The 11,449-nt window shown below is 39.4% G+C and overlaps 3 protein-coding genes across 3 annotated transcripts in view; 1 reads left to right on the top strand and 2 right to left on the bottom strand.

The window, feature by feature from the left end:
• Positions 1 to 2,034: 2,034 nt before the first annotated feature.
• Positions 2,035 to 4,176, bottom strand: LOC148716859 (uncharacterized). The gene is made up of 2 exons (XM_088745599.1): positions 3,303 to 4,176; positions 2,035 to 3,044 (listed from the first exon to the last, which is right to left on the bottom strand). Exons 1-2 carry the CDS (start codon positions 3,865 to 3,867, stop codon positions 2,809 to 2,811), a joined length of 801 nt encoding a protein of 266 aa, XP_088601725.1. The 5' UTR covers positions 3,868 to 4,176; the 3' UTR covers positions 2,035 to 2,808.
• Positions 4,177 to 9,389: 5,213 nt separating this feature from the next.
• LOC148716857 (uncharacterized) overlaps positions 9,390 to 11,449 on the bottom strand; it is a 14,316-nt gene continuing 12,256 nt past the window's right edge. The window contains exons 3-4 of the mRNA XM_088745597.1: positions 10,402 to 10,836; positions 9,390 to 10,143 (exon numbers count right to left, since the gene is read on the bottom strand). Of these exons, the coding sequence (XP_088601723.1) occupies positions 9,956 to 10,143; positions 10,402 to 10,836 (623 nt within the window). The 3' untranslated portion in view covers positions 9,390 to 9,955. The remainder of the gene's footprint in view (positions 10,144 to 10,401; positions 10,837 to 11,449) is intronic.
• Positions 10,834 to 11,449, top strand: part of LOC148716858 (uncharacterized) — a 1,758-nt gene continuing 1,142 nt past the window's right edge. Inside the window, exon 1 of the mRNA XM_088745596.1 lies at positions 10,834 to 11,449. This exon is cut by the window's right edge and continues 1,142 nt beyond it. Coding sequence (XP_088601722.1) covers positions 11,230 to 11,449 — 220 coding nt within the window. The 5' untranslated portion in view covers positions 10,834 to 11,229.

Below are 11,449 nucleotides of genomic sequence, written 5' to 3'. Positions count from 1 at the left end.
GGAGAAGGTCAGAATACGGGCAGCCCGGTTTTGCAACTTTTGGAGCTTATTCGAAAGACCCTTGTTACAATGCCCCCAGACCTCGCTGCAGTAATTAAAGTACGGTTGAACTAAGACATTGAAAACGGACTCAAGCGTGGTTCGATTAACAAAAGGCCTACAACGTTTAATTGCTCCAATGCCCGATGCGATTTTCTTGGCTATTTTTTCAATGTGCATATTCCATGAAAGGTTTTCGTCTATATGTACACCCAGAGATTTGACTGAGCTAACTTGTTTAATTATGTCACCACCTATGATTAGTTTAGGGGAAGTATCGTAGGTACCTATCCTTTGCCGCGATCCAATTAACATGAATTTAGTTTTAGATGAATTTAGAGTCAATTTGTTTGCAGTGAGCCATGTATTAACACTGGATAGGTCTTGATTCATAACATCATTGATCATTTCTATGTTGTTACTGGCAAAGGTCAGGTGAGTATCGTCGGCATACATACGTGCAACTGAATTAGACAGGCAATTAGGAAGATCATTTATGTATAGAACAAAAAGCAAAGGTCCTAGAATTGTTCCTTGCGGAATTCCACAAGTAAGAACTTGACTAATTGAGAGCGAACCACTTACAAAACATTGTTGATGGCGATTATCTAGGTATGAGCTAAACCATTCATAAGCGATACCGCGGATACCATATTCGAATAATTTAGACATAAGAATTGTATGGTCAACGGTATCAAAAGCCTTTTTTAGGTCGAGAAAAACAACTGCATTTATACTGCCTTTATCAATGTTGAAGGCCCAATTGTTTGTGGCCTCCAACAAGGCAGTAACAGTTGAATGGAGCGAACGAAAGCCAGATTGCTGGCTGGAAATCAAATCGTTTTCAGTGAGATAACCGTAAACCTGGTCGTAAATGATACGCTCAAACACCTTAGCTACTATAGGGACGATAGAAATTGGGCGATAATTGTTTAAGTCGGAGTGATCTCCCTCTTTGAAAAGTGGGATAACCTTTGCGCATTTCCATTCCTGAGGGAAAACACCTGATCTGATGGACTGATTAAAAATAGAACACAATGGATCAGCTATCAGATCGGCGCACTCCCTAAGAAGTCGCGAAGATATCATATCTAAGCCTGTGGCTTTCGATTTGTAAAGCTTAGACAAAAGTGAGAACACTTTAGAAGGATTAATACATTTTAACTCAAAACGTTTGTCAGTTCCCTCAAGGTAATGTAGGTGTGATGGACCATTATTAGAATAAATCTGGCTAGCAAGCTTGGGTCCAATAGAAGAAAAGTGATTGTTGAAGGCATCGGCCAGCTCAGGAGGGCCGTAAATAGAGTTACCGTTGCTTTTGATTTCTTTTATGGAACAATTATTAGTTTTCCTCGATATGAGCTCATTTACAATCCTCCATGTCTGGCGCGAATTGCCTTCGTTTTCATCTAATGCTCTTTTATAAAAGAGCTCTTTCGCTTTTTTGATTTCGTTATTAACTAGGTTGCGACATTTTTTAAATTGTAGCCAGTCATTAGCATCCTTAGAACGCGATGCTTTCAATTTAAGAATATGTCTGTCATGCATTCGTTTCTTTAAATAAGGTGTAATCCAAGGTGACTTTGAGGCGCGCGCCCGTTTTACATGAAGTGGGGCATGCTTGTTTACACATTCCAGGAATAGTTCTTTCCTTTCTTTGTTTTTAACTCGCAAATTTCACGCTAAATTTGCGGGATTTTATTCAATCATGCGATTCTAATCGTAATTTTACAACTTGATTAGTCGATGGACGGTAGGTTCCAACTGAATAAAGATGTGTTCTTTTGTGACAAAGCGTCCAGAAAAAAGATACTATAACCTAGAATAATCAAAGCAATCAAAAGTTACTTCTGTAGCAGATAGTAATTCGCCGACAAGGTTAGCGCCCTATCCTCTTCGGAGAGCTTCCGCTGATACTAAAACTGGTTGAAACACAACATTTTCGCGACTAAAATCATTACTAGAGTCAAATGTCAATCATACTGAAAGAAAATCTTTGGTTAGACGGCAACAGCGAGTTTATTAACAAAACAAAACTAAAACCGGAAATCTTTCTGTGTTCGCAAGCTCCAAATTCATCCAATTTTTACCGTTATGATACAGATTATGACCCATTTCTATAGCATCTACGAAAATATCTAAGTTGTAATGTGTCAGCACTCTGTTTCTCCCTGAACAAAGCATCAATTCAGTTGACATTTCGTATCTCGAAACTGCGATAACTCGAAATTTCCTTTCAGTCGAGGTTAGTTTCAAACCCTTCAGCTTATTTTCCCATTACGTACTAGCTTTACCCTCAATGATTTATAATTACAGCGCAACGTTGTGTTATTTTCGGACCTGCTGTTTCTGGTGCGCAAGTTGTTTCCAATTGTCGCTGAATAACAACCGGAAACCTGTTTATGGTTGCTGGCTACTCGTAAAGCTGCAAAAAAAGTTTAGCCGTTAAGCGTAAATATTGAAAATCATCAACCGCTGGTCGTAAGAAAATTTACCATAACAATTTCACCTACTGATCTACAATGTATCATTTTGAAAGCGTCAAAATCTCGGAATGTTAACCTTCTTTCTATTACGTTACGGTTAATCAAATGTCAAAAACTGATTCAAAATGTTTTGAAAAGTTAGTGAATCATTGTTTTGTTCTAAAACACATTTGCTCGCTGGCTTTTACCATTAGAGTCAAACAACGAGGTAGTTTCAAGCTGTTGTTGGGTTGATAAAAAGAAATTCTCTGTTTTTCTGCTTTGGCCGCGACACTATCTCTGGTCAATTGTTCAAAGCCTCAGAACCATCCACATCTTCTGTATCTTCAATCTCCCTCAAAATAGGTTGACATGAGAAAGACTCTGGATCGTGACTGTGTCTAAAGGAAGAAAACCAAGGACAGCGCCTCTTCTTTGCAATAAAAATTAACAAAAGAAGAGCCAAGACTGTGAAAAGAATTACACCAGTTGCTGAGCCTACGACAACTAGGGTGACATCTGATGATGTGGCGGCCGACACTGAATAAAAGAAAAGAAAAGAAAATGAATTATTCAAATTTAAGTTTAGGTCAAGAAATAAAAATGAAATCAAAAGTTCAAAAACCCAAACCCGCTGAATGCGTTAAAAGCCAACAAGATGACTTCTATCGTGGAGGTTTCTTTCAGTTTTTCAACTGAAAGCTTGAGGAGGTTGCAGACCTTTTTTCAAAACCTACTCGTAAAAAGAATTAAGTAGAAATAAAACTTCTCTTTAACATTGATTTGTGAAGGAAGTACCTTTACGTGTATCAATTGGATCTTCCAGCAGACAGTCAGTTTTATTAACAATTGGTTGATCGCGGCCTATAGGATACTTTGATGAATTGGTGAAGAAATTAGGACATGGTTTACAGGCCTCTTCAGATGTCTGGCCAATGTTTGGCTGGTATGTTCCTTGAGGACATTGAATGCGACCACTTCCTCCTGGAGGGCAATAAAAACCGGCTGTACATTGTTTACAGACATATTTAGATGTCTGGTTAATGTTTGGCTGGTATGTCCCCATTGGAAATCGAACGGGACCAGTTGCCTTTGGAGGGCAATAAAAACCGGCTGGACACGGTTTACAGGCCTGTTCAGATTTCTGGCTAACGTTTGGCTGGTATGTTCCTTGAGGACATTGAATGCGACCACTTCCTCCTGGAGGGCAATAAAAACCAGCTGGACATGGTCCTACAATATAATTCAAAACAACAGTTATCTTTAGCTTGTAAGTTTTGTTTTTCCAATGTACACCATACAAGTAATTTACAAATCCCAAAGAAGGGAGTTCCCCTAAGATACCCTTGGGAAAATAAAACATACAAGCTAAAAAAAGTATATCTAGATGGCTCTGATAGGCCTGTCCAGGAGGGCAGTAAAAACCGGTTGTACATTGTAGACAGGCATGTTTTGATTTCTGGTTAATGTTTGGCTGGTATGTTCCTATTGGATATGGAATAGGACCAGTTGCCTCTGAAGGGCAATAAAAACCGGCTGGACATGGTTTACAGGCCTGTTCAGATGTCTGACTAATGTTTGGCTGGTATGTTCTTGGAGGACATTGAATACGACCAGGCCTTCCTGGAAGACAATAAAAACTAGCTGGACATGTTCCTACAACATAATTCAAAACAACAGATATCTCAAGCTTATATCTTTTGAACTCCCAAAGTATACGTATATGTAGGTAATGTGATGATACTCAGGACAATTATCCATGCATATGTTTGCATAGTTTTCAAAAAAAGGAAGGAATTCCCTTGAGATCTCCTTTTGGAAAAGTTTGGCACGGCTCTGAGGAAACCCTTTTTAGTCACTGGAAATATGACAAAAAGATAAAATAAAAGGTGTACCTAAGAATTCAAGGAGAAGGAAACTAATTCAAGCATATAAACAACAATGCAACATCAATTATTCGCAGCTGTTCCAGGAAACCTTGAATTAAAGAGGCAAACGCAACAACCCCGAGAGTCATTGGGGGTAGTTTTCACGTTACGGTTTCTTAACCGCCTGCTTAACCACAGCATTTCATGAATACTTCCTTAGCAGAAGGACAAGGCGTTGTGAGTTTGATGAGTCTACTTATTTCTATCAATTATTAAAATTCATTGATAACCGGATACCCAGATTTCCTTTGAAGATTGTCGCTTGCACTGTTTTTCTTTTTCTTACAGTCTTATCCAAAACAGCTGTATATTATTGATAAAAACGTTTTTCTCATTTAACTCTGGACCATAAAGTAGTAAGTAGTATAAAATAAGTTGTGAAAATATTCACAATTTCCCTCATGTCCTCCAGACACAGCTTCGGAAATTAGCAATTCTCACTGAAAATATTTTTTCTCTACTCACCACTATGACCAAATGATTACTGAAACGTAATTTTCATATCCGAGATTTTTGCGATATAATAGAGTTTGAACGTACGCGTTATTTGCAAACGCTGTGTACTTTTTTGGGGCCAACGCATAGCGGAAAGCACATTTTTAACCATTCGAAGTTGACCGGCTGAGATCAAAATTGGCGGCCATCTTGGCGCGGCCAAAACAGCCCTGTGACGTCACTGGTTGTGTACTTCTGTGAAAGAAGGGTAAAAGCATGGAGTGTGGCTTGCATGTTGGGAAGCCGCAAAAGAGGATTTCGGGAAAAATGCCATCCTCGTCTTCTTCATCGGCAGCCATATCGGCATCTTGGCTATCTGCGAGAGGTTCGCCTGGATAGGGAGCAAAATTCCCACTGATACCGAGAACGAATCTCTACCAGTCTATTTAGTTAATCGGCAACTGACGAGATCCACAAGATTAGGATCGAAACCGTGGTCTTGCCTGACCATCTACAGAAAATTTCGAAAGACATTATAACGGCAGATGGGCTACTAAACGCCCCGGGCCAAAGCAATGCCATTCAGAGAATGAAGAAAACATGGAAGCCTCATACGACATCGCCACTGAAGATGATCTACTCGGCAAGTCTGAGGATAACGAAAAATTCCTCTGTACCCAATGCCTAGCAGAATATTCCCAGAATCCCTACAATATAGGGCGAGGGCCAAAATAAGAGCAGAGGAGGATTTCAAAAATGAGATAAAGCAAATCCTTAACAACGCGGAGCAAGAAACAGTAAAGGCGATCATGTGCTTCTATGAACGTGAAATCGGTCGTTTTAATACCGAAATAAAGAAAAGAAAACGAGCCAAAACGGCTGGAACACTGAACACGAAGAACTGTAGTACGATCGAATCAGCGAGCGTGGCGCAAGCTGAAAGCAATCAAGACAACTTAACGATCGAGACAGTCAAAAAAAATAGCTGTACATCTACAAAGGCGAACGATTCGAAAAAGACTCAATCCCTGATGTGCGTACTCAGTGCCACACAAAAAGCAAATTCTCATGAAAAACTGGCATTTAATAGAAACACAACCCCTACTGAGCGAACTATACTTTTGTTTGACTGAGACAGCGGCGAGCGAAAAAGCGGTCATGAAGGCGAAAAACGGCGGAGATCAGCCGGTGGCATACACGATGGCCATTTATCGCGCGCCAACTCTTCCCGGCGCTCGTCGTTATCGTTTTCCAACTGGAACACATTAGAATGTACCCAGTTTGGCTGTTCACAATTGCTGTACCGCTTTAATTGATCTTGCAGCCTGGGAAATGTAAAGAGCTTAAGCGATATTGTAAATTTCTTGAAATTCTTATAAGCTTAGACTAGGCATTTTTTGTTTTCGGAAGACACGTCTTCCGTTGTGATAAGGCCTGTCAAGTCGATGTCAAGACAAAGGAAAAAACTTAAAGACTTTTGCGTATTCAAGTGAGATTCTTTGGTGATGAATAAAGGGAGCGAAATAAGAAAAAACTTGGCCTTTATCCAGTAATATCAAAACTAGTTGAACACACGCTCTACGCCCCACGAGCAATATCGCCTAACGACTGTTTCGAATGTGACGCCCACTTCCGTCGAGTTGAGTTGCGAGTTCCTGGCAATGACTATACACTTTCTCCGGCACCGTCTTCGCATTAGCGGGAAACCTTCATACTTCCCTTTACTTTTCCACGAGCTTTTAACAAAATAGTCAGGAGCATAACAAACTAGGAGGAAAACAGGTAAAGCTTCGCCTCGGCTTACCAATTTTCAGAAACGGGAAAAATTAGAAGTTTTAAGGTCGGTTACTTAGGGGTCTAAACCAAACCGTGGTTTTACAATGGCAATGGGCCTCAGATATTATCGATGAGAGGGAATAAAATAAGTGTCCTTCCACTGTTTTCACTGCTTTCGGCCCTCTCGACACTGTTCACAAAAATAAATGTTCAGATGAAAGATTCGGTTCGGAAGATAGTTTAGAACGCGCCGGGTTTTGTTAAACAACGGCTAAACTTTTATTAAATAACTGGCCTTAAGTCTTTCAAACATTTCTCTAACAGTAGCATATCTTCGAAAATTCGCAGAGGATAACTTGTATTGAAGAAAAAAAATTGAACATTTTATGTGACTTTTACAATCTTCTGACGAAAACAAGTTTTCGACGTTTTACCGTAAGTTGATCAGTATTGCGAAAATTTGTCTCCAGGGAAAGTTTACTAGAATTACCGTGTAGTGTAAAATTTGTCCAAATCCATCATTTTACTGCAGTAAAACAGACAATTGGTTCACATCCAGGGGCTGATTGTTCAAAGGTTGGATAATGCTATCCGATACGTATTCGCTAGATAAAGATTTCTTGGCGTTCCAACCTCTGAACAACCGAAATCAGTTATTTAGACTTATTTCTATCCCATCTTCCAAAATATTTTTTAAAGTTATAATGTAAGTGTCGGCTATTTTCTTTGCCCCAGAACAGAGCATCGATTCCGTTGACTTGTAGTTCTCGAAACACTGATAACTTGAAAATTCCGTTTAATCCAAGTGAGTTTTCAGACCCTCGGGTCATTTTTTCAGCTACAACTTTATCCTCCGTGATTTATAACTAAAGAGCGCGATATTGGTTTTCAAGGGGAATTCAACGCGGAATTCACGAGTCAGGTGATAGATTTTCCTTGAATCGTATAATTGAATAAAAATAAGAATAAAAGAAAACAGCATCGAAATTATTTGTTTTTATCCTGAGTGCGCGCTCATATGCGAAACAATATCACTTAGCTTTGTTTTTTACTCGCAAATTTCACGCTAAATTTGCGAGATTTTATTCAATTATGCGATTCTAATCGTAATTTTACAACTTGATTAGTCGATGGACGGTAGGTTCGAACTGAATAAAGATGTGATCTTTTGTGACAAAGCGTGCAGAAAAAAGATACTATAAACTAGGATAATCAAAGCAATCAAAAGTTACTTCTGTAGCAGATAGTAATTCGCCGACAAGGTTAGCGCCCTACCCTCTTCGGAGAGCTTCCGCTGATACTAAAACTGGTTGAAACACAACATTTTCGCGACTAAAATCATTACTAGAGTCAAATGTCAATCATACTGAAAGAAAATCTTTGGTCAGACGGCAACAGCGAGTTTATTAACAAAACAAAACTAAAACCGGAAATCTGTCTGTGTTCGCAAGCTCCAAATTCATCCAATTTTTACCGTTATGATACAGATTACAACCCATTTCTATAGCATCTACGAAAATATCTAAGTTGTAATGTGTCAGCATTCTGTTTCTCCCTGAACAAAGCATCAATTCAGTTGACATTTCGTATCTCGAAACTGCGATAACTCGAAATTTCCTTTCAGTCGAGGTCAGTTTCATACCCTTCAGCTTATTTTCTCATTACGTACTAGTTTTACCCTCAGTGATTTATAATTACACCGCAACGTTGTGTTATTTTCGGACCTGCTGTCTCCGGCAAAGCCTAAAACCTGGACTAGACTCTGGACTGGATTGGACTCTGAACCCTGGACTATGGACTCTGGATCCTGGACTCTGGACCCTGGACTCTGGACTCTGGACCCTGGACTCTGGACTCTAATTTTACTTTTACTGTAATAAGTATCGACAAAATTACGAACAACTATGCGCATCACTATGCGATTAATTGAGTCAATTAAACTACAAAATAAACTACTTAATACATTACAGGAACTTATTTTATACTAGACCTTGTCAGTACATGTCACGTTATTAGTTTGGGTGTGATCAACAAAACACCCGCAAGTATTTTCGCACAGGATATGATAAAATTCTGTGCTAGAAAGTGGCTTTTGAAGGTGTTTTTGAGGCTCACGGTTTTAACCTTCAATTCAAAACCTTGTAGAAAACTACATTTTGCGAAATATCCAGCTCGTTTTGCTTTCGCAAAAAGTAGTTTTCTACAAGGTTTTGAATTGAAGGTTAAAACCGTGAGCCCCAAAAACACCTTCAAAAACCACTTTCTAGCACAGAATTTTATCATATCCTGTGCGAAAATACTTGCGGGTGTTTTGTAGTTCACACCCAAACTAATAACGTGACATGTACTGACAAGGTCTAGTATAAAATAAGTTTCTGTAATGTATTAAGTAGTTTATTTTGTAGTTTATTTTGTAGTTTAATTGACTCAATTAATCGCATAGTGATGCGCATAGTTGTTCGTAATTTTGTTGATACTTATTACAGTAAAAGTAAAATTAGAGTCCAGAGTCCAGGGTCCAGAGTCCAGAGTCCAGAGTCCAGAGTCCAGAGTCCAGTCCTGGTTTTTATCCTATGCCGCTGTCTCCTGGTGCGGAAGTTGTTTCCAATTGTCGTTGCCTCCTGTTAATTTTCGCGCGAGACAACTGAATAAAAACCGGAAACCTGTTTGTGGTTGCGGGCTACTCCTAAAGCCGCGAAAAAAGTCTAGCCGTTAAGCGTAAATATTGAAAAACATCAACCGCTAGTCGTAAGAAAATTTACTATAACAATTTCTCACACTGATCTACAATGTATCATTTTGAAAGCGTCAAAATCTCGGAATGTTAACGTTCTTTCTATTATGTTACGGTTAATCAAATGTCAAAAACTAATTCAAAATATTTTGAAAAGTTAGTGAATCGTTTTGTTCTAAAACACATTTGCTCGCTCGCTTTTACCATTAGAGTCAAACAACGAGGTAGTTTCAAGCTGTTGAATAAAGGCTGATAGTTTCGAAAGAAACTGTTTGGGGCTGCGTCGGTGGGAGTAACGAAATAATTTGGATATATCAACAAAGTTGAAATGGTAAATTGGCCACCGTAATGATTACAAAAGCTGACGTTTCGACGAAGGGCTAACGCTCGAAACGTCAGCTTTTGTAATCATTAAGGTGGCCAATTTACCATTTCAACTTTGTTGATATATCCAAATTAAATAGTTTCAAGCTGTTGTTGGGTTGATAAAAAGAAATTCTCTGTTTTTCTGCTTTGGCCGCGACACTATCTCTGGTCAATTGTTCAAAGCCTCAGAACCATCCACATCTTCTGTATCTTCAATCTCCCTCAAAATAGGTTGACATGAGAAAGACTCTGGACTCGTGACTGTGTCTAAAGGAAGAAAACCAAGGACAGCGCCTCTTCTTTGCAATAAAAATTAACAAAAGAAGAGCTGTGAAAAGAATTACACCAGTTGCTGAGCCTACGACAACTAGGGTGACATCTGATGATGTGGTGGCTGACACTGATTAAAAGAAAAGAAAAGAAAATGAATTATTCAAATTTAAGTTTAGGTCAAGAAATAAAAATGAAATCAAAAGTTCAAAAACCCAAACCCGCTGAATGCGTTAAAAGCCAACAAGATGACTTCTATCGTCGAGGTTTCTTTCAGTTTTTCAACTGAAAGCTTGAGGAGGTTGCAGACCTTTTTTCAAAACCTACTCGAAAAAAGAATTAAGTAGAAATAAAACTTCTCTTTAACATTTATTTGTGAAGGAAGCACCTTTACGTGTATCGATTGGATCTTCCAGCAGACAGTCAGTTTTATTAACAATTGGTTGATCGCGGCCTATAGGATACTTTGATGAATTGGTGAAGAAATTAGGACATGGTTTACAGGCCTCTTCAGATGTCTGGCCAGTGTTTGGCTGGTATGTTCCTTGAGGACATTGAATGCGACCACTTCCTCCTGGAGGGCAATAAAAACCGGCTGTACATTGTTTACAGACATATTTAAATGTCTGGTTAATGTTGGGCTGGTATGTCCCCATTGGACATTGAACGGGACCAGTTGCCTTTGGAGGGCAATAAAAACCGGCTGGACACGGTTTACAGGCCTGTTCAGATGTCTGGCTAACGTTTGGCTGGTATGTTCCTTGAGGACATTGAATGCGACCACTTCCTCCTGGAGGGCAATAAAAACCAGCTGGACATGGTCCTACAATATAATTCAAAACAACAGTTATCTTTAGCTTGTAAGTTTTGTTTTTCCAATGTACACCATACAAGTAACTTACAAATCCCAAAGAAGGGAGTTCCCCTAAGATACCCTTGGGAAAATAAAACATACAAGCTAAAAAAAGTGTGACAAGTTGTGTTACTTTAATATTTAACCACATGTTTCTGTTATTGCTAATTTAACCAATCAGATCTATTTTACGCGTGATTGCACAAGCATGTGGTCTAGGGTTTCGGCCTCGTGTTGTAAACGTCGCCAGACTAGATGGAACTCCAATAAATCTTGATTGGTAATTCTCAAATACGCAGTTGCTTTTTTCTTACATGGTGGCAGCGGTGACAGGACTCACGCTGCATCGAAGTTGACAAGAAAATGGCATCGGGATTTAACTTACCGCCGCCGGCGCCGCTCGCTATTCATGATCAGAACGCCGCAGAGAAATGGAAGAGATTTCGTCTAGCATGGACAAGCTATGCACTAGCTGCGGAGCTAGGCAAGAAGTCGGAAGCCGTCCAAGTTGCTACTCTTCTGACGGTCATAGGAGAGGAAACTCGTGATGTGTACTCGACATTCACAGACTGGGCCGACGAAG

Source organism: Stylophora pistillata, chromosome 14 (assembly GCF_964205215.1).
Source record: "Stylophora pistillata chromosome 14, jaStyPist1.2, whole genome shotgun sequence".
Taxonomy (NCBI): Eukaryota; Metazoa; Cnidaria; class Anthozoa; order Scleractinia; family Pocilloporidae; genus Stylophora; species Stylophora pistillata.
The sequence above is the reverse complement of the archived record's forward strand: the minus strand, read 5'-3'. Positions and strand labels throughout refer to the sequence as shown.

Coding starts and splice junctions, on each gene's coding strand:
- LOC148716859 (XM_088745599.1), bottom strand. CDS start 3,867: ATGTTTTATTTTCCCAAGGGTATCTTAGGGGAACTCCCTTCTTTGGGA. Junction 3,045..3,302: donor TCCAATTGATACACGTAAAG/GTACTTCCTTCA, acceptor TCTTTTATTCAG/TGTCGGCCGCCACATCATCA.